Genomic DNA, 23576 nt, shown 5'->3' with positions numbered 1-23576 from the left:
TGGGCACAACAAAGCCCCCTTCGCTGACTACATGTTTTCTTTGATCAGAACGCTAAACACGCCTCACAGAATTCGCTTTGCGTTCCGGTGACAGACCAAGCTTGCACACTTCGTGTTGGTCTTGCCTGGAGTACTTTGTGTAGCGATTAAGGCAAAAACTGAAGAGCGTGTTTTCCATCCCTCGTGGACGTAGTCCTGTAGAATGAAGACGAAGAAGTTTTGGAATGCCGAGCCTTGGAGGGCGGTGTGAAGTGATCGATAACACAAGCAGATGTCCTTCGGATGTGAAAGGTGTTCGAATGCAGAGAAAAATCCGAGCGCCTACAACGGCCTCTTGAGGAATTATGTTTAGATCCAGGAGCTGCCATATCAATGTCTAAACCAGATGGCAGAAAACAACAATACATCAAAGAAGCCAAGCAACATGCGCAATACACACCGTGGGAAGAGTCACTCTACATCGTGATTCGAACACTTCTTTTAAGAAAAACAACTTGTAATCGTCCGAGCCCGGCACTATATGGCCGGATAATGCTAAGCATATTTATCTACAGCCAACACATGCTATGAATAGAAGTATTCTGCAGATCCGATGCTACCATCCAGTATCCGAGATCCAGAGCAGATAGAACTTTGGCCAGCATGAGCATCATGACTTCGTTCTGTCGCGGAAAGGCACTGAGAAAAAGAAGATCCAAAATACAACAAAGGCCCCATCATTCTTCAGCACAAATAAGTAGCACAATTAACTGAGGTTGCTACCCTTTGCTCTGAACTAAGTGTGGCGGGTCAAAAAGGAAGTGCAGGGAGTAGCCTCGTTGGCTGATCTGAAGGACCCACCTGTAGGACGTAATGTTCTGCCAACCGTGGAGGAAGTGGAAGATCCTTCTACAGGGGGAATTTGTCCAACTAAAGGGGCAATAAAGAGGTTTTGTGGTTGGTGCCGGAGGTCAGGTGACTGAGACGCATGCTGTCCCTTATGGCCTGGACGTTGCCTGTTGCGGCCTCAGAAAACAGACTAACGAGCTGGGAGGCCAGCGGTTTGGGCAGCATGGCCTGGCGCTGTTGATACACCAAGACCCTGGCATATCCCCGAAAAATGTAAAACGGATGGAGAGATGGCCAAACTGATCCAGAAAGCCCGAAGGATCACGCCATATATCGGCTCTTCTTAAAATATTGCAGGGATGAGTCTGTTTTGAGCAAAACATATGGCATTTGTCAAAAGCAATGTCTATTAGGGATGCCTGGATATCCCCAAGAAGCCTGTGGACCTCTTCAAAGTGTGGTGCCTCACCACCATGGTCCAAATAGCCCATTCTAGACCATCACTGTGTCTAGGTCTGATCGGATGACAAACTTAGTTGCAATCCAGCATTACTGAATGGCTTGGCCAAAGGAGGCCTGTAAGTCTTCTGGGGCAGCCAGTAAGACCTCACCAACCAGAGTGCATGGGTGTAGCGTCCTAAGAGGCAACTGGCATTGACCAACCATAAGTTGAGGTTGGCAGACTAAAAGGAATATGCTACTTACCAGTATGCATCTGTTCTTGGCATGTAGGGCTGTAGATCTATACACTGTGCATAGCTCGCCATCTGGTGTTGGGCCCGGATGTTTGCAGTTTGTTTTTCCTCTTGGAAAGTCTTTGGAAGTCACGAGTTCGGTGACTCCTCCTCTGGTTCGTATTGCGCATGGGCTTCGGCTCCATCCTCAGATTGTTTTTCGCCAGCAGGGAAAGATGGAGCGTAGTAGTAACAGTAAAGAAACCCATGTGTATTGTATCTAAATAAGATAAGACTGGAACGGATACAGGTAGCCGGGGAGGCGGGTGGGCGTGTATAGATCTGCAGCTCTACATGCCAAGAACAAATGCATACTATTCCGTTCGAGGCATATGAGCTGCAGATTATACACTGTGCGTAGATTATATAGCAGTACCCAACCCTAGCGTCGACCACCGGCATCCGTTGCAGTTATTTGAAACAGTGTTTTTAGTACAGCTTGGCCCACACTAGCTTGTTGCTTGGTTTGCACATCTACACAGTAATGTTTTGTGAAGGTGTGCGGTGTTGACCATGTCGCTGCTTTGCAGATGTCATCTAGTGGTATGTTCCCTAGGAAAGCCATAGAAGCCCCTATCTTCCTTGTAGAGTGGGCTTTAGGGGGAACAGATAGCGTTCGTTTTGCTTTGAGGTAGCAAATCTGTATGCATTTTACAATCCACCTAGCTATCCCTGATTTAGAAATAGGGTTGCCTTTGTGTGGTGGGGAGAAGAAGACAAATAGCTGTTTGGTTTTCCTGAAAGGTTGTGTCCTTTGGATGTAGTAAAGTAAAGCCCTTTTAACATCCAGTGTGTGTAAGGTCCATTCCGCAACTGTTTGGGGTTGCGAGAAAAAGACTGGTAATTCTACCGACTGGTTTAGATGGAAAGGAGAAATGACTTTGGGTAGAAATTTGGGGTTGGTGCGGAGTACAACCTTGTTCTGATGCATCTGGAGAAAAGGTTCCTGTATAGTGAGTGCTTGTATTTCACTAACCCTTCTGAGGGAAGTGATGGCCACTAGAAAAGCTGTTTTCCATGTGAGAAATTGCAGCTCACATTTATGTAATGGTTCGAAAGGGGGTCCCATTAACCGTGTGAGGACTATATTCAAGTTCCAGACAGGTGAGGGTGGTACTCTGGGTGGAATTACTCTTTTGAGGCCTTCCATAAAGGCTTTGATGGCAGGCACTTTGAAAAGTGAGAGGTGCTGCCTGTTCTGTAAATAAGCAGCAATTGCAGCGAGGTGTAACCGAATGGAAGTATATGCTAGGTTACACCTTTGTAAATGGAGTAAATAACATATAATGTGCTGTATGGATACATTTAAAGAATTGATTGTGTTGTTGTGGCAGTAAACAACAAATCTTTTCCACTTTGCTGCATAGCACGCTCTAGTAGTAGGACGTCTAGCTTCCCTGATAATGTTCATGCAATCAGGGGGAAGGTTAAGGTATCCGAATTCTAGGACCTCAGTGTGAGAAGTTGGCCTGATGTATGAGGTCACTAGTTCTAGTGTACACCTTATATCAGTCCAAATACCCTTATGGTGATTGGTTGTAAAGTCAACCTTATAGACCAGCTATCCTAGTGGTAGCATGGACAAGAGCAGTCTTAGGCTAAACTCTGAATGGCATGTGAAGCCAGCTGTGATACCATATATAATCCCTTGAATACCAAATGAAAGGACACCACAACAGATATATATATAAAATAAAGTGTATTTATTCTAGTCAAACCCTCAGCACTCTTTATGAGATTAGAGGTAAGTACAACACAGTCTTATTTATGCATACATTAAGTCACACAGGTAAGTAATACAGTTAGGCCCTAGGGGCCACGCAAACCAAATACTAAGTAAGTGGTATAAGGACCACTGTCACGGAAATAGGATAGGCCTAGGCCTAGGGAATCGCTGGGGCTACACTATACTACCAAAGGTTAGGAAGTGGGAGGCCCACTAGCAATAGTACAGTTTAGAAATAGATGGATTTAGGACACTTCCGGAGTAGCTAGGAAGTCGAGACTGGAAAACTAGACACTAGGATAGTCACTATCCTGATGAGCACCGGAGTACCCAATTTACCTAGCCCACAGGCTGCGGGTGCATAGGGGTGAAGTTGCGTCGGGTTTCGTCATCGACTCCTATGGATGCCTGAAGAAAGATGCTGACAGGCAGTCAGTGAAGAGTGTCCGGTGGATCCCAAGGCTGGGATCAAGAAGAGAGGAGACCTGCAAGCAGAAGGGACAGAGTCAAGGTCACTAGCCAGTGACCACGTGGAACCAGGCGATGTCGTGAAGATTGCAGGTGAAGGTGAAGCTTGTCGCTGCAGCCACGAGGACCAGGGAATGTCGAGGACGACCAGGACCAGGAGGCGAGCTGTCCCACGAAGGCTCTTGCTGTCGGCGGCGTCGAAGTTGGACTAGGACTCACCAAGCCTTGGCAAGCGGAACCCACGAAGAACGGAGGACTTGCTTCTGGTGCAGACCAGAAAGGTCTGGGGTGCTTCTCTTTTTCAAAGAAGCAGGAGCCAGTCTGGAGGAGCCAAACCAGCGATGAAGATTTCAGGATGCGTCGTCACAAAGGCCACTAGCCAGCGGGCAAGCAACCGGACAGACGCGGCAAGCAGGAAAATGCAGAAGGGCCCCACGCAGGACTCGTGGAGTGTGGGGGGCTGGTCTTCGGTGCAGATGGTGCTTGGGGTTGGGGCTTCTCAATCCCCGGTGAACAACTTCGAGGGTGCCTCAGAAGCTGCGCTTGAAGATACTAGCCACTTTTCCCAGGTAGCCGGTCCCACGTCTCTCGTCGCCTCCACGGATCTCAGCTCTGCTGTGGATGTGGATCAGGGTCGGAGAAGTCTGGAAGTCAAGGCTCTGGTCAGGCTCTGCAGTCGGTCCCTCGTAGAACTTTAGCGAAGCAAAGGGTAGTCTCTTGATGGTGCCTGTTTGCACAGGGTAGCCACTCCTTGGCCACAAGGGAGATTCTTCAGTCTTCTTCTTTCGTCGAATGTCGAAGGTCCAGAGTTTCTGTTCAAGTTGCAGGTTCAGGATAATCTAAAGTCTTGAGGCCCAACTCCCACTCTTATACTAATCTGGGGGGCTGGGATACCTGCTAGGTCACGCCTTATGGGTGGGACCTGGGAGGGGGTGGTTACACCCACTTCCCTTTGTCCAGTTTCGCGCCAGAGCTGGGACTGGAGTGCCCCAGTGCCGGTTTGAACTGGACTATGCAAGGAACACCTTGTGTGCCCCAGGCATGTCTCATTCCTTTCAGCCCTCCCTGCCCCAATACACTAAAGTCTGTCTGGGGAGGTGCTAGCACCTCCCCAAGCAGGAAACCTATTGTCCAAGCCTCCCTGGCCGGGATCACTCCCAGCAGCAGGAGGTCAGACTTGTGTCTGTGGCAGCAGCATCCATTTTGTGATGCTGAGGCTTTGGTTAGAGTTAAACAGCAAAGTAGGATTTTAACATGTCTCTCCCTCTAGAAGGGAGGAATAATATCCTCATCACCAGAAATGGTATGGGGGTATTATTCCAAAGTGTTAGACACCTTACACGACATGTTTTGATACAGCCAAACCATAGTTACCATAACCGTTTAAGATTATAAGGCACTTTTAAGAGTATATGGTAGGCTATATCATAGAACAGCTATAAGGACATGGTTCCAAAAGCTGCAGACAGGCTCAGCTCATGCTAGAGCACCATCTCACATGTTACCAAGCACTCTGCCTCCAGGATTGTTAAGGCCTGCCATAGGAGTGACTGATAGGTACACATGTGTCTATATATAAGGGTAGATATAGGCATACTATATCTAAGCAAGGGGTGATTACACGACCTTGCCCCAGCTGAGTGATCAGCCAGTTGTGTCTGATTGGAAGGCCAGACCAGGGGTGGCATAATACATGCTGCAGCCCCTGGGAGGCCTAGGGTACACCTATGCCCTGGGTACCTAGGGTACACTGTACAGGGTCCAATAAGGTGATCCTTACCAATTGGGAATGTACCTAGGGTACATGGAGTCCATTTTAAAGAGAGAGCAGACAGCCTGAGACCCTGAATGGCAGGATCTCAGGCCAACTAAGTCGAAAAACCAGCTAGACACTAGGCAAAAAGTTGGGGGTAACCATAGTCAGATATCCACCTTCCTACACACAGGAGCCAGATCGCAAGGTTGAGCTGAGCTGGGTCCGGGTGCCTGATCTCTCCATGGTTCTGGGTTAGGAGGCATGGTGAGAGGTGTAGCTTTTGGTGTGGTACTACTGAGAGTTCCAGCAGTGTGGTGTACCACGGTTGTCTGGCCCATGTTGGAGCTACTAGGATCAGAGTTAGGGAATGCTGTTGTAGCTTTCGCACCACTAATGGAATTAGTTGGAGAGGTAGAAAAGCGTATGCAAATTTGTTTGACCAGTTCATCCATATCGCATTGCCTTTGGACGATGGGTGTGGATATCTGGCGGCAAAGCTTGGGCATTTTTTGTTTTCTTCTGAAAGAACGGGTGAAGAACTTGTGGGTGAAGTTCCCACTCGTGGATCTGCTGTGTCTGCCTGCTGAGCAGATCTGCCACGGTATTTTGGACTCCTGGGACGTGTTGGGCTAGGAGAAAAATCTTTTGTGGAATTGCCCATCTCCATATGCTCTGTGCTAACTGAGAGAGCTGTGGAGAGTGTGTGCCCCCCTGTTTTTGAATGTAGTAGATGGCAGTCATGTTGTCTGTGCGAATGAGGACTGCCTTGCCTGAAATCTGCGTCTGGAAGGATTTTAGGGTGAGGAAGATCGCCAGTAACTCCAGATGGTTGATGTGGAGTAACTTCTGTTGCGGCGTCCATGTGCCTTGTGCTGTGAGATGTAACAGATGAGCTCCCCAGCCGGAGAGCGGTGCATCTGTTAGGATTATTTGTGGGACCGGGTCCAGGAACGGTCGACCTCTGGAAAGGTTTGTGGTGTTACACCACTGCAGAGAGCGATGGGTGCGACCGTCTACCAACACCAGATCGGTCAGTTGTCCCTGGGCCTGGATCCACTGGTGCACTAAGCACTCTTGGAGTGGACGCATTTGGAGTCTTGCATGGGGCACTATAAAGATGCAAGAGGCCATCATCCCTATGAGCTGCATAAACACTCTTGCTGGGAGAGAGTGATGACATAGGAATTTTTGACGCAGAGCCTGTATTTTTGCAATCCTGGCAGGATTGGGATAGGCTATGACTTTTGAGGTGTCTATGGTGGCTCCGAGATCTTGTTTTGTGTGTGATGGTACCAGGTGGGATTTTTGATGGTTCACCGTGAAACCTAGCTGGTGAAGTAGTTGGACCGTAGCGGCGGTATGTTGCACACATTGTTGAAGGACGTGGCTTTTATCAGCCAATCGTCCAGATACGGGAAGACGTGAATGTGCTGTCTTCTGAGGTGTGCAGCCACTACTGCCAGGCATTTGGTAAAAACCCTTGGTGCTGTTACCCCGAACGGGAGCACCTTGGACTGGTAGTGTTGTTCGTCCACCACAAATCTGAGGTACTTTCTGTGAGACTGGTGTACTGGGATGTGAAAGTATGTGTCTTTCAAATCCAGAGTGGTGAGAAAATCGTTCTGGGAGAGGAGTGGAAGAACCTGTTGAAGGGTTACCATGTGAAAATGGTCTGAATGTATGTAGGTGTTTAGAGGTCTGAGATCTAGGATAGGTCGTAGAGTCTCGTCTGTCTTTGGAATCAGAAAGTACAGGGAGTAGACCCCTAAATTTTGTTGATTTATGGGGACCTGCTCTATTGCAGGAGGGAGACCACCTCTTGTGTTAGTAGCGCAGTATGTTCTTGAGACATAGGGCGGTGCCTGGGTGGAATGTTTGGGGAGGTAGATGTTAATTCTAGGCAATACCCTGACTGAATAATTTGTGTCACCCATCTGTCTGAGGTGATTGTCTCCCAGACGTGAAGGAAATGTTGTATTCTGCCTCCGACCGGAGTGGAATGGTCTGGAGGGAGCGGGGGAAAGTCATTGGGCAGGAGGTGTGGCAGAGCGGGCGGTATTTGTTTTGCCTCTGCCCTTATTATTATTATTGCCTCTGTATCCGCCTCTTTGAGAACCCTTCGTGAAGGTAGATTGAGGAGGGGATTTATAGGACGTGGATGCACTATCCGAGGAGTAGCCTCTGCTCGTGCCCCGAAAGGAAGAGCGGCGAAAAGAGCGCCTGGGAGTATGTGACTGCAGGGTTCCCATGGATTTCGCCGTGTCTGTATCTTTTTTCATCTTTGAGGGCTTCGTCTACTTTGGGGCCAAATAGATGATCTTGGTCGAATGGGTGGTTTAATATAGAGGCTTGTACCTCCAGTTTAAACCCTGAAACTCTGAACCAGGCATGGCGACGGAGAAGGACACTGGTGTTTATGGCCCTGGAGGCTGTATCTGCTGCATCTAGGGCACAGCGTATCGAGGTATTAGTTATTGTTTTTCCCTCTTGAATCAGTTCATTAGCCCTAGTCTTATACTTTTCAGGGAGATGGTGCATGATGGTCTCTAGCTCATCATAATGCGCCCTGTCGTATCGGGCCAACAGCGCTTGCGTGTTGACGATACGCCATATATTGGCAGCTTGTGACGCAGTGCGCTTCCTTGACGCGTCTAGGAGCTTGGACTCTTTGTCAGGTGGGGGTTCTTCGCCTGACGCCTGAGAATTTGAACGCTTCCTAGCTGTAGATACCACTAGGGAATCCAATGGTGCAGGGCCTTTAATGTAAGAAGGGTCTGTGGGGGCAGCTTTGTATTTCTTCTCTATACGAGGGTTTAGGACCCTGGCCCTGACTGGGTCTTTAAAAACCTCATGGGCATGTTTAATTACGCCCTTCAACATAGGTAGAATGGCAGTAGACCTCTGTGCATCGTCAAAGGTGTCTAGGAGAAAATCCTCCTCCACTGGGTCAGTATGTAACTCCACCCCGTGGTAGTGTGCCACCGATTGTACCAAATGGTGAAAACCCAAGGAATCTTCAGGAGGGGATGGCCTAGATGGGTAAAGGTCATCCTGTGGGACATCTGGGATGTTTGGATTGTTATAATCATCCCATGGGTCTGGAGATCCAGTAGGGATGGGGTCTTGTGGCACATCTGCTGGATCATAATAAGGGTCTCCCAAATCCTCTGGGACAGGAGACAAGGTGGGAGAACGATGAGGTGGAGGGGGTGGAGGTGGAGGAGGTGGGGAAGGCACCCTGAAAGGAGAGGTAGCAATGTCCTTTCTCTTTGGAGGTGGAGCTGGTTTGTTCAAGTGTCTCTTTTTTTAAGACAATGTCAAGTGTCCAGTTTTTGGATCCTTGGTGAGTGTTTTTTGCAGAGGATCCGGTGTGAAAAGTTCCTGCGACACTGGTTGTTCGGTCGGCGCCGACGGCTTTTTAGGCTTATCGAAGCCGTGCTTCTTTGGAACCTCCGATTTTTTGGTCGGTGCTGAAGAAGGCCTCGGCACGGAAGTGTCGGTGCCGAGGGCCTTGTGATGTTTGGTCGGCACCAGAGGAGCAGGTTTCGACACCGAAGACTTCGGTGCCAGGTTCGGTGTGGAGGTGGAGACCGATTTTTTCTTCGGGGCCGAAGGGTGTTTCTCGGCACCGGTGGTCGGCTGGCTCGAGCCCGAGCTGCCGGAAGGCTTAATAGGCTTCTTTACCGGGCCCGAAGGCGGGGTGTGAGAAGCAGTGTCCTTGGTCTTGCCTAGGCCCGGAGGCGAAGGTGTGACCAAAGCCTTTTTCGGTATCGACGTGGGAGGGGGTATTTTACTCCCGACCCGCTGCGCCGGGGTGATGTCCTCCACATCTGAGTCGTCGGCCTCGGAAGCGCTGACGAGGTCATCGTCCTCCTGTTCGACGTCCTGCTGTCCCGGAACTTCGACGTTGTCCCCGAAGATGTCGACTGGAGCGGAGGTCGAGGAGTGCGCCATGTTGCGTCTAGCCCGTCGATCTCGAATGGTCTTTTTTGAGCGAAAAGACATGCAGGCGGGACAGTCTCGGGCCTCGTGTTCTGGGGAGAGGCAGAGGTTGCACACCTCATGAAGATCGGTGTGGGGAAACTTGGACCCACATTGAGGGCACTTCTTGAAGGGAGTTCATTCCATCAGCCGAGACCGGAGCCGGAATAGGCCCGAAGGCCGCCGTCGACGACCGGAATCGAAGAAGTGCCGAAGAGAAGATGAGTAAGATGATTTATTATCTGAAGAAGCTCGATGAGCGAGGATTTTTGCGTCGACCGTTGAACTGGGAAGTTCAGAACCGGAGCGCGAAGTATTACATCCGAGCCCGATGGCGGAAAAAAACATTCTGAGGATGGAGCCGAAGCCCATGCGCAATACGAACCAGAGGAGGAGTCACCGAACTCGTGACTTCCAAAGACTTTCCAAGAGGAAAAACAAACTGCAAACATCCGGGCCCAACACCAGATGGCGAGCTATGCACAGTGTATAATCTGCAGCTCATATGCCTCGAACAAATCTTTTACCAAACCTTTCCATAAGCTTGAACTCTGTATGGAAGAGTAGTCCAAAAGGAGTTAGGGTTCATTTTGCTGGCAAACCCCTGCGCCACCAAACTCTTAAGGGTTGGATTCCAGGTTAGAAAAACAAGGGGGAAGCTCATCTATGGTGACTTGGTGATTGACCAGAAGACAAGAGCATGGTTTAGCCCAAGTGCCCAAGAGCATGTCAGTGAGGGACTCAATGAAGGGCAGAAGTTTGGTTCATGCCTGGCTAACCTGAAGGGCCTCAGTGATGACCTTAGTTTTTAGGTAGAGGTCAAGGACATCATCAGCTCTCCTGATGACTGTAACAAAGGATGTACTTTCCTTCGTTGTTGGTCCAGGGGAAAACCAACCCAGTGTCCAGAGAGGTGCCCAGTCCACTGGCATCTTGATAAGCAGACAGCTAGGTTTGACAACCCCTTCCCTTGCATTGTTGAAACAGCTGGTTTTGTTTTTGCCGAGCTAGTTGGGAAGGTTAACGCTGGCCAAAGTTAAAACCTCTTGAGAACCCACAAACCTTGCAAAAGGTTCAATAGCCTCTGGCAGGCAACTGCAATCCAAAGATCATACCAACGGTGTGTCCACCTTGAATCTCTCCAAGGCAGAGTCAGCCCGGTCTCCGAAGACACTCATCCCACTAAATATCATGTCATTTAGAGCAGTTTGCATACTGTCGGTCAACCATGCATGCCTACATAATGTTACAGAAGAGCCCATGGCCCTGGCAACTGAGTTAAGAGTATCTACACAAACCCTAACGATGTGCTTGCAGGTGTCTTGTCCATCCTTGACCACCTCAGCAAAGTGGTCCTCAAGATGGTCTGGTAAGTTCGGCATCAACATTACAGCCAATCCTAGAGGGCATGGGTGTATTTGCCCAGTAGGCAGGCGGGTATGAAAGAACGTCAGGCTAAGCTTACAACTGAGAATACTTTCTTCCCAACTACTTCACATTTCCTCTGCTCTCTGTCACGAGGATCCTTTAAGAGCACTCCAGCATTTTGCTTAGTGTGGCAGAAGGATGCACAGACAATAAAGGTCCCTTGCCACTGACTTGTATATCCAAGCTAGGAGGCGGATCACTGCTGAGGCTGATGTGGGCTTACTCCAGGCAGCCTTTACTTGATCAATAAGTGCCTTACTGACAGGCAGCAGATGTTCGAATGTGGATGACTGGAGGACTTCTGTCAGGAAGTTTGCCCTGGCTTCCCCAGTAGGGATCAGCAGCTCCAGCACTTCATTGCTGAGACAGAAGAAGCAGATGACAGTAAGTTGGCTGCTTCTTATCATCGTAAATTGAATTAGATTCAGTGCTCAAAATGTTATTCCATCGTTTCCCAATAGTGTTGTTGTGAGGTCATATCTTGTTTTTATTCTCCACTATTCTATAGATCTCTCTTCAGGACCTCATGGTTAATGGCTCCAACGATGACACTATGGCATCACTTCCGGTGCCAAAATGGAGCCAGAGCACCTTAACGGTCCGAGAGAGCTAGGGATAAGTTTCCAAATACAGTTTGGCACCTGGAGATATTCAAGAGATGAGAAATCTGCAGGTACAAGCACAAATTATCAGTGCTAGGTGGCCAGTTGGGTAGCCATGCACTTTATAAATCTCAATGAATGAATCAGAAAAACATGCAGTTGGGCACTCGACACAATGAAACATGTCCATATGGCATGCAGGGGACTTTCCCATATCAGCAAGGTTTGATCCGATTTCATTTTTATAAAGCACATGCATACTAAAGGTTTACTGGTGCTATGAACTAATTCACAGGACATACACGGAGAGACACATTTAACAGAAAGATGGATGAAGAGCCCTAAAGAAAAGAAATGCTGAATCTGTCTCAAAACAAAAGGGCATCTCATTTGTTTCATACTTGAGTTGTCTGGAGGTTGATGCTAATGAGGATGGTGGTAAGGGCATATCAGATGTATGGGGTGGTGATGAGTTCTGAGAATTCATCTATAAGGCATCAGAGGGTTCTTGGAGTTGAATGTCGCTTGCTTGCGGGCAGGACTGGGAGGACTTAAAGGTGATAGGGAGATGTCCTCTGTTCTTATGAGCACTGTATGCTTGCTAGATACTGTGGCCTGTGAGAGCAAGAATGTTAAGGAGGTGCGATGACAGGGGGTTGGTTATGTCTTTGTGATGAAGAGTGAAATAAGGTATCGCTAAGTTATGAGGTTTGTGATATCTGGCGGATGGAGTACTGTAGAGCGTGCAGTGATGAACATATTATGGACTGAGTGTTTGATATTTTGAGGGCGTGTGGTGGTAAGTGGGGCATACATGACGCTGAGTGTGATTGTGGGGGATTGGTGCTGGGCGAGAGACACGCTGTTTCGATTTTAAAAAGTTTAGATTAACAGCAAGAAAATGTGACACGCCTGTAATCCCAGTTCTCCATCATGGGTGTCAGCAGCATATTGATTATATGGGCCTACCACAATGGAGCAACACTTCTTTGGTGCTGTTTCACCTTCCCGGAGGTATACCCACCTTTGCTCTGATTTCAGAACCAGTCAGTTATGAATACAATAGCGAATTAACTGCAGGTAAGTACCTTACCCTTATGCCCTCACGAACACATGGAACTGCAGCTCTATTGGACAGGCCTACTCCTTTTCACACTCTTGACTGGTACTATCAAAACTCGATCCTTCTACCATTGGCTACATTTCCAATTTACCCACTGCTTGTCCTATACTTTCATTGCTCACTTACACCCCTGAAGCACCTCTCCCGTCAGTGGTGCTCTAGGCGATCCAAGCCCCTTCCTCATTGTTCATATACAGTCTAAAGCACAAGCCCATACTTTACCTCACCCAGCAGCAGGTTCTCCCAGTTCTCATTGGCAAATGCAAGAATTTCCCTTTCAAAATCAAAGTACTTTTTCTTGCAGCAGATACTGAGGTGATACACCACCAGATGAGCGGCATCCACCCTGGAAAACATGAAAATATATACACAATTAAAAAGCTACTTTATTGTAATGATTGACCTTTTATGGTAGTGCAAGTTATAAACTTTAGAATATTCGTGCTTGTGTGCGTCGACCCTGAAACACTTTAATTTGATATAAAACCATTTACTAAAAGATTAGAAATCTGACTTTTCTAAATACATACTCCATCTCTAACTTAATATTGCAAAAAATTCTGAATATTTTTGTTGCAATTTTGTGAAATAAAATTAAAGCGTCACTTACGTTTGGTAAGGATAAGTTACTTACCTGTAATCCTAGTTCTCTTCCAGGGGTATAATCATCAAAGTCATAAGCACTGAATAATTGATGAGCTGACTGACATGGAAGGCCGCTTTTCCAGTGGCAATCGTCTCGCAGAGTGAGTGAGATCCAGGTGTTGTGTTGTAAAGAGCCCTACATTGTTTTTCATGCAAACAGAGTTGTTTTAAGGGCACTTCCGAGTTTCTTACATAAAGTGGTCTCGGATTTTCATATTAATCAGGCAATCACACTCCCTACATTCTTTCTAAACCCATCAAATCCTCCAGAAAGGTCCCTTCATTCTCTGGACCTCAAAATGGTTCTGAAAGTATATTTGGACAAAACAAAGACCCTGATAAAGTCAGATCTTCTGTTTATAAATTATGGTTCCTTGAACACAGGTTCTGCAGCTTCCAAAAGGTCGATCTCTAGGTGGCTAGTGTCCTGCATATCATTGTCCTATCAACTAGCTAACGGAGCCCTCCCGGGTAAACCAAAGGTACATTTTACGAGGAGGAAAGCATCGACCACAGCTCTTCTTAGGAATGTACCTATTGCAGAGATTTGAAAAGCAGCTACATGGCGATCAGTGCACACTTTCACTCACCATTACTGTTTAGACTCTGACACACAGGCGGATGCCCAGTTTGGGCAAGCCTCGTTAAGAAATTTGCTTGGTCATCCTTGAACGTTATTTGTGCTGCGTTTATGCTGTTGCTCATTCGGGGGAAAGTGGGTATGGGCTTGCTATTCTGTTCAGTGCTTATGACTATTGATGAGTATCCCCTGGAAGAGAAGGATAAGTTACTTACCTGTAATCCTAGTTCTCTTCCAGGGGTATACTCAAAGTCATAAGCAACCCTCCCACCTTCCCGGATGAGTATTGACAGTATAGTATTGTTTCTACATCTTGTGCCATGATTCCTTTTTGTTTGTACTCCATCCAAAAGAACTGACCTAACTGTCACCTGTGGGCATGATGGGAGCAGGGGGCTCCTGGAGGTCTTAAAGACACGGTGTCCAGGTTCTTGGAATCCTTAAAGGCAGGGTGCCAGTTTTTTGATACTGTGATGTTTTTTCTTCTATGCAGCTAATTGCCTGCTATTACTTGCCTTTTTTTCTGAAATTAAAGGGCTGTGTTGGAACACTATTACAGTGTATGTTCTCTCTTGCAGTATTTATATGACAGATTATTTTCTCTTTCTAAAAGACCCATGTAATTTTAGCATATTAGCCTATCTGAAGTATATTAGGCTGCATGTTTATGTATGTATACATGTATATATGTATGTTTTGGAAGTACTCTGTTCTCGTTTGTCTAAACATACACATATATATGTATTTTTATATATGCTCTGTGGTCCTTCACGTGGGCAGGGTTTATTCAGTGCTTATGACTATTGATGAGTATCCCCTGGAAGAGAATGTTCTTTCTATTGTATACTCTATTTCACTGCAGATTCCTCACCTTTTAAATTCCCACAGGCTTCAGAACGTTTTCCAATAACTGTATATATCCCTGTGCACTGATGTCAGGTTACTAAAAAGCATTTCTGCATCCTTAGATGCTGTGTCTGTGACAGACTGAAACCTGTGACTGTTTACAACATCTAACAGTCTAATCCACAGAACAGGGGAAGGGAGGGTGGAAGGTATTTGAGAAATCTGCAGTTAGAATATCCACCAGATAAAGCATTAACTGCAGATTTCTCACCTTTTGAATAGATACCAATGCAGTACCTGATGAAGGATCTGAGGTGTGGACTTCATACTAGAAATCTGCAGTAACAAGCAGGGCAGTTTGGCCCTCCCTGCAGGTCTGAAATTAAAAATGCAGTAATTCCCGGTGAAGGTGAGAACAGGAGCCCGTGTAGCAAGCTCACAGAATACCACTGGCCCAGGCCATTGTGGAAGCCTTGACTCTCGTAGAAGGAGCCCAAAGGCAACTTCACAAGGCTCCCTCTAGGCTGCCTCGTCTCAGACACATACCCTTGTGTTGAGCCCAATTACGGAGGCAGTACCACTGTAGAGCCTGCAAGTGCCAATGAGATGACACTCCATCAGGAAGTACGAGGCCAGGTGACCAAGAAACCTCTGAATCGTCCTGGCCAAAACACAGTTGCAAACCTGAAATATCTGAATGATATAGTGAATGTCCTGAAATCACTGCAAATTGAAAAGGCTTTGAAATCCTCTGTATCCAGGACTGCCCCAATTAAGGGGACATTCAACATTGACCTAAGATGGGATTTCAGATCAATGACAGAGAATGACGATTCTCCAATTATCATACAGAGAGAATCTTGATTTCATTAAAGACAACAGAGGCTGACATTATGCAATAACTTTTAATGCTGCCCACGATATGCAGCCCTTTAAAGTGTAACCATTACATCATAAATAAAAACATTCCAAATAACATAACAAAGCACCATAGCAACCAAATATCTTCTTCTTAGAGCTGCGAAACATTAAGACAACTTCTTCCACGTTAGACGTCGTTCTAAATTTACAAGGAAGTTGAGTCTGGAAAAGAAAATAATATAATACTTGTAGAAAAGATAATAAAACAAAGTTAAATCAAACATCCACCAGGGAGTGGTGGGAGGGATAATGTCACCCTCCGTTGTCTTTAATGAAATCAAGATTCTCTCTGTATGATAATTGGAGAATCGTCATTTCATTACAAGACCGGAGGCTTCATTATGCAAGTTTAAAGCTTTGCGATGCTACATTGCTTACATGTTCTACAGGCATAAGATAGAATTTAACAAAAGTTGAAGCATTTTACCAATCTGCTGCTTTGAGAATATCTGAAAGTGAGCCTCCACCCCAGAAAACCTTGCTAGCCATAGCTCCTCGTGAAGAATGAGCACCAAATTTTGATAGGTCAATACCTGCTTCCATCATAACCGTTCTAACCCATCTAGAGATAGTAGCAGAAGAGACAGCCTTGTAGGGTTTAACAAAGGAAATCAGTAATTGGATTTCATTCATAGGTCTGAAGACATTCATTTTTTGTTCATATACTTTCATGCAACTTACCACACAAAGTTTGGGGCAGTCAAAAAAGAAAGGGTAGAAGATATTATCAGACATTGTTTTGGTTCTTTTCCAAATTTCAAATAATACGCCATCAGGAGAGTAAAACCTGTTAGATATTTCTAATGCTTTAACATCTGACACTCGTCTAAAAGATATAAGGCAGAGTAGAGTAGCTAACTTAATGGAAAGTTGTTTTTTTGTAAGAGAAGAATTATCAGGCCAAGATGAAAAAAGTTCAAAGACAAGATTTACGTTCCATAGTAAATCATATTTTGCCTTAGGTGGACGTTTGAGTCTTATTCCTTTCATCCATCTGCGAATTAGGGGGTCAGTACCGATAGAAAAGTCATTTAACAAGGAGTGTCCTGCAGAAATTGCTGATCTATAGCAATTAACAGTTCTATAGCAAAGTCCTGACTTAAAGAAGTCTGCTAAGAAGTTTGCTACATCAACTACAGGTGCATCCACGGGATCCATATTCCGTTCCAGGTACCAACTACACCATCTTTTCCAAGATCCGGTGTATCTTCTCCTTGTTCCTGGAGTCCAAGATTCATCCAGAAGGTTTTTTAGCTTCTCCTGAAAGGCCTGAGTATCTTCTTGAACCACTGAAATCTTCCAGGCTAGAAGGTTCATTTTTCCTTCTAAGAGAAGAGGGTGTACCTCTCCCTCTGGGCCCTGAAGGAGGTCTAAACTCCCTTGGATAAATCGTGGAGTTTCTATCGTCAACTCCATCACGGTTGGGAACCATACTTGAGAACTCCAAAAAGGAGTAATTAGAACAATGCGGCAACGCTCCATTCGAACTCTCAAGAGTACTCTCTGGATTAGTGCGAAAGGAGGGAATGCATAACAATTGGGTGTGTCCCATGGTTGTAGAAGTGTGTCCACTGCAAAAGCTAGAGGGTCTGGTCTCCAACTGAAGAACCGATCTGAAAAGTAAGTCTGCTCGCAAAGAGATCTATCTTGAAAGGACCCCAAAGTTTCTGAAGTTTCTGGAAGACCAGGGTCCTGGAGAAATTGCCTGGATGGATGAAGGTAAGAGACCTACTATTCTTGCTAGTTCTCTTAGGCTGACTGAGTTCTTCGATATGTCGTAAGAAACTTCTTTCTTTATTTTTGCCAGTTTCTTCTGGGGAAGTTGTAATTGAGTAAGGGGAGTGTTCACTTGAAAACCTAGGAACTCTAGATTCTGAGAAGGGGTCATAATGGATTTCTCTACATTGATAATGAAACCTAGACTCTAGTAGATCTAGTAGATCTACAGTCCATTTCATGTGAGTAAGTAGCTAGTCTTTGTTTTGGGACATCTGTAAGATGTTGTCTAGATAGATTATAAGACGAACTCCTCTTCTCCTCAGGGATGAGACCACTGGTCTCAGGATCTTGGTGAAACACCAAGGAGCTGAGTATAGACCGAAGGGAAGACAACGAAATTGATAGGTTACATTTCTCCATACAAATCTTAGGAATTTCTGAGAGTCTGGATCCATAGGGATCGTAAAGTACGCGTCCTTGAGGTCTAATTTTGTGAGCAAGTCTTTCTCTTGGAGAAGGTCTCTCAAGAGATGAATTCCTTCCATTTTGAAGTGTCTGTATACAAGAAAGGAATTCAAATAATTTAGATTTATAACGGGGCACCATCCCTTTTCTTTCTTTTTTACTAGGAAGATTGTGCTGACAAAGCCTGGACTTGTGTCCGAGACGATGAGAATCGCCCCTAACATTTGGGTCACTTCTGCGTCTACTAAAGAGGATTGTTCCTGGTTTAGGGTAAGTTCCCTTGGAAGTTTGGTCTGGAAAGGAGTAGTAACAAAATCTATTTTGAAACCTTTCACAGTCTTTAGGACCCATGAATCGTTCGTTATGGTGGGCCAGTTGTGGCTGAACTCTAAAAGTCTTCCCCCTACCCTTGGGAAGGAAGAACCAAGAAGAGAGGGTCTTACCTTGTTTTCCTTGTCCTTTGAATCTTCCACGACTGTTGCCACCTCGTGCTCGTATGTTGTGGCCTCTTTGGGGATAGAAGTTGTTATTCCCTCGATACTAACTGTGTTGGTTTTGGTGGTATGAGGACCTATTGAATCCCCGGCTGGCAGACGGTCCTCCCCCGTCAGCCCTTCCAAAAACTCTTCCTCCGAACATTCTTTTCATATTGGTTTGTGCTTTGTTAAAAGCGGAGGATGTAGACACGTAATTTCCCAGAGTTTTAATAAAGGCCTCTCCAAAGAGAAGGCCGTTAGGGTCTCCTTGGATGTCTTTATTAGCCAGATCTCCCAATTTTGGATTCATCCGCATTAGGATGGCTCTACGTCTCTCTGAGGTCAGGTTAGCGTTAGCATTACCGAGGAGGAAAATTGCACGTTGGCTCCAACCTCGAAGGAGCTCGGTATCTACGGGGGTACCATTCATCGAGGATTCTTCAACTAGATCTAGGATTCTAGCAAGGGGACCAAGGGTGTCGAGCAGTTTATCCTGGCACTGTTTCAGACAGCGTTCCAAGCCCTTGCGTGGGTCTCTTCCAGTCTTAAAAAGGAAGGGGAGTAGTTCAGGGTCTAAGTTGGGGGTTAATCCGGCTTTGTTGTCCAGAAAAGGTTTGGGGCTCTCCGATCTCATTAAATTCCTAGAGTTTCTTTCTAGGGGCTTTCTAATCCAAGCCTTAATAAATTGTGCTAAATGATCTAGAGGCCACCAATCCGAACCTCTAGGATGGGTAATCTTAGAAGGGTTAAACATCTCCGACCCAGATGGGTCTTTAATGATGTTATAATTACTAGATTGCCCAAGATCTTCATCGAGGTCATGTTCTAATTTTTCATGGGGATCGAAGATGTATTCATCGGCCTCGTCAATCATATCATTTGGAGACAGGTAATCATCGTCATCTTCGATGAGGTCTATTGTGCCGTGAGGTGCACCTGATCTTATTGTGCCGCGGGGGACACCTATACTCTTTGCGCCATTCAGGTCGCTCATTTTTGTGTGCCGCTCAGGGCACCTGGGTCTTTTGTAGCGCACAGGCTACCAATGGATAGAATCCTGTCATTGGAAGTAACGCGTAGGCTACTTTGAGGCTCAATGTGTTTAGTTTTTTTGGTGGCCTTACCGCTTTTATTTTGAACTGAGTCTTGGTCTTTATCCGAGGAAAAAGATTAATCATCGTTAAGAATATTCCTCTTTCTTTTGGCTAATGCTGCTTCCACAGCTTCCTTCAATGAGTTTTTTAATTGCCTCTCAAAGAGGTTCATTAATGATGACTCTGTGAGTGGTGACTCATTGATTGGTTGTGAGTCACCTTGAGACATGGTTTAAATACCTTGCTTGGTATTAGAGGGTTTATTGAAGTAGGTCTATAGATTAGACTTCAAAATTAAGCCAAGTCTTCTCTCTCCCCATTTTTTTTTTTTAATTAAGTTAGGTTTGTTGTTTTTTTTTTGGTGAAAATAATGGAGTAATCTTCATTAAATTCCTTTTTAGTATGTAGTAAAACCATAAACAACTAGAATACGGTAGAAATTGCAGTTGTCTTGATGCACAACAATTAAAAAACAGCTGATCTGGAAGGCGAGCCGAGTAAATGTCGTTGGCTCCGCTAGCCGTTCCCATGGGAACACATAGTCTTCCGAGCGTGTTAATTTACGCTCTGCCGGTCACATTTTTGCTAAATTGTTCATGCGGGTCCCATTAGGGGTCACAACCCGGATAAACAAACTAATGTGTCAGTCGGCACTGTTACTCCGTGAAGATTTATGAGGAGTACATGCCGGAAGGCTCCGTTCATGGATCCGTAGACGTTCGGGGGTAAGGAGCTCTTCGCTCGCTCCGATTGAAATACAAAGTCTTAGGGAAAGTCTCGCTTTCGTTAAAAGCTAAGCAAACCGGTTACGGAGAGAGTTTAAATGGTTTACTCTTTCGTCTAGAAGGTTAGAGACAATTGGTAAAAAACAATGAAAATAACCTGACCATAAATTGGAAGGGTAGATAAAAAACTTACGAAGACTTACCTGTTAAGGCTGAAGCTTAAGGTTGAAACTAGATAAACAATTAAATTAGTTACTTCGCTTACAGATTAGTGACAGAAGGGATTCTATGTGAAAGATCCTGAAATTATTGAATAAAAGGAAATATATTCATTCAATTCAGTATATTAATGTTAAACATGTATAAGTAAGATTAAACTACATTAATCAAGTATAAATAATGTTTAAAATACATTAAAAGTGATAAAAGTCATAGGAGTTCATGAGAAGTTGTACTTCACTGTCTAGAGCAGCGCATAAAAGAGGAAGATATTTGGTTGCTATGGTGCTTTGTTATGTTATTTGGAATGTTTTTATTCATGATGTAATGGTTACACTTTAAAGGGCTGCATATCTTGGGCAGCAATAAAAGTTATTGCATAATGTAGCCTCCGGTCTTGTAATGAAATTAGAGAGGATAGCATGACATGTATCTGCAACTTACTGTGCCAAGCCTGCATTTATATGGCAGTCACAGTAGTGAGGAAATACATGTATTACTACTAAATCCAACACACAATCGGCTTGGCCTTTAGCAAAGATGTGGAGGTGTTACCTGGTGCCAGCAGTGAGCTAGGTGAAGTCCTGAATCTCAGAGATGTGGAAATTTCCAAAAAAGCTGCCACATAGACTACGTAAAGGCATACCCTGCTCCGGAGTCAGCTATGACCCAGGAGGGCACCAGCTGGGGAATGGAGTCAGAGAAGGACGACTGACGGGAAGTCTTAATCTCTCCCTGGACCAGAAGTGGCCGTGGAAGGACTCCCGCTTAGACTTTGTAATAAAATGGCACTTTTTGTATGGTCACCCACAAGTTTTTTGACTGATGCTGCTGCTTTTTGGATTCAGACTGCACTATAGCCGGCTAATCATACCTCAGTGCCAGTGCCCTGGCCCTAAAATGTATGTCAAATTGGCTGTACCCAATTGGAAATGGCTAACCTACCAGTAAAGTCCTGAGTAAATGGTACTCTTAGCATGTACTTTAGAGGGGTACTCTAGGATTTGCAGCACTGATTGTGCCTCCAATAGGTTTCCCAAGTAAAACAAGTCCTCGAGTCCACCACTGCAGACAGGTACAGAAGTTGTGCACTGCTAGCCCGACTTTGCTATTGAAAGCAATGGCAAAGCCACTACTTCTCCAGTACCTGTACAACTGTGTAAGTCAGCCCTCTTTTAGGCCTACGAAGCCATAAGGGAGGGTGCAACATATGACACAGGTAGGACATGTACTTTACACGACCTGACACAAGAACACACAAAACAACCGTTTTACTGTGGAAAGACTTGATCTACCAACTGCCGAGTACAGGCTTACACGCTGAACTCTTCTGCTGTGCTAACTCCGGGAACGGTGCAGCCAAAGTGGGCACTCCAAGGTATCAAACAACTTGTTATATTAAACCCAACTTACATCTCAAGTCACAATTAATGTAACTAGCTACAGTGTGCAGCTTTAGCAAAGTTGCCAATTTGTTGCTTTTAAAACTCCTATTCCTTCCCAGGCACACATGGAGACTGCTCCACAAGACAGCTTTCTGCCCTCCTGGATTGATGTGCTAACGATTCTCCGGAAGGAGAACAAATAGGGATTGCAGGCCAGGGAGTTGTCACTTCCCTCCTACAGGAGGCCACTTAGATGTTAACCTCAAAAGGCAGGCTTCAAATGTGAAGCTGCCTTTGAAGAACAGATGTGGCACACCAGGGGAGGCTTCGTGGATGCTGACTTTGTTCATGCAACACAGTATTACCTGAGGTGGGTTCTATAAAGCTTTGTGCATATCTTATCCTCCGATCTGAATATCAAAAGATCTAAAAAGGCAATTTCTTTGTTGTTAATGTTACTTGTAAATTTCAAATTTAGATCATTTTGGTTCAGATATTGGATATACTCTTTAGCTTCGGCGGATGTACCCTTCCAAACTGCATAACTAGGGGCGAAGCACGTGCCCATGGCAGTTCCTTGTATCTGCCGGTACAATTGACCAGCAAATAAGATGTTGTTGTTATTAAGGCAGAATTCTGCAATCTGTGGTAGCATTTTACTGTCGTGCAAATTTTAATGATCTCTTTTTTAGAAAATATTCAACTGCAGAAAATCCCTGAGAATGTGATATACAGGTATATAAACTGGTAATATCAAGAGTGATTAAAAGAAAATTCTCCCCCCATCGAATATTTTCAACCAGCCGTATAAAGTCAGTTGAATCTTGGAGGAAGGAGCTTAAGTCCTTCGCTAATGGAAAGAGAAAGGAGTATATATAGACAGAGGCTTTTTCAAGTAGGCTCCCTTTGCAAGATACTATTGGTCAACCTGGAGGTATCCTCATATCTTTATGTATCTTCGGAAGATGGTAAAACATTGGTAGGACAGGGTTGTTCACTTTCATAAACCTGTACTCATCTTCCTCCAGGATACCTTCGCCTCTCCAGGTGTCAAGTAACTTGTAAAAATCTAGAACACTGCTGTTATATTCTGCTCTACTGATTTTTTGGTAGCTACAACTGTCGCCTAAAAGGCGCAATGCCTCATCTTTATAAAACTCACTTGACAAAAAAAACACATTCCCCCCTTTATCTGATTGCTTGATGACGATTGAGTTGTCTTCTTTTAAGTTCTTGACTGCTGTCCATTGAGCTCTCGAAAGATTATATTTTCTTTTGGCAGTTGATTGAAGGGGTGCAGTTCTTAGGGTGTCGAGATCGTTAATCATAGCCTCATGAAAACAGTCAATTGCATCATAGGGAGTCTTCGGAATGAATTTAGATGTTGGTTTATATTTACTTTTCCACTGGATTGTTCTATTGCTAGACATTCTGGTACTTCTGATCTGTACTCCGGATTACTTGATATTGTCTCTGTTTGGGAACTCTGTAATTCGTGCAAGGCCCACAGAGCTGCACCATCATTACCAGTGAGAATAAGGTACACCTGAGAAGCAGACAGGACCTGCTAGTCAAGAAAACAGTTAGAAATCCGGATGGAGAAACAGAAAGAGACACTGTTAGGCTAATCTTAGGCTTCTCCGCAGAATCCCCAAAGATCAGGGAGCTGGTACAAAAAATTGGGGTATTCTGCAAACCAATAATATCATTGAACGTCTCTTATCATCGGGGCCTGATATTACTACAAAAAGAATGCGTCTTTAAAAGACATTCTAGTCCACAGTCATTTCGTGGAAGAACCTGTGATAAATAAAAACTCCAATCACAGGTTTCTTTCCATGTACACGTTGTAAGG

The 23576-nt window shown here is 45.3% G+C and overlaps 1 protein-coding gene across 2 annotated transcripts in view; it reads right to left on the bottom strand.

Annotated features, from left to right (window-relative positions):
• PHF1 (PHD finger protein 1) overlaps window positions 1–23576 on the bottom strand; it is a 959509-nt gene that overhangs the window by 497694 nt on the left and 438239 nt on the right. For both annotated transcript variants that reach the window (XM_085623702.1, XM_085623708.1), the window contains exon 9: window positions 12869–12992. In XM_085623702.1, coding sequence (XP_085479828.1) covers window positions 12869–12992 — 124 coding nt within the window. The remainder of the gene's footprint in view (window positions 1–12868; window positions 12993–23576) is intronic.

This window comes from Triturus cristatus, chromosome 1_1 (genome assembly GCF_964204655.1).
Source record: "Triturus cristatus chromosome 1_1, aTriCri1.1, whole genome shotgun sequence".
In the NCBI taxonomy this organism is placed as follows: Eukaryota; Metazoa; Chordata; class Amphibia; order Caudata; family Salamandridae; genus Triturus; species Triturus cristatus.
The sequence above is the reverse complement of the archived record's forward strand: the minus strand, read 5'-3'. Positions and strand labels throughout refer to the sequence as shown.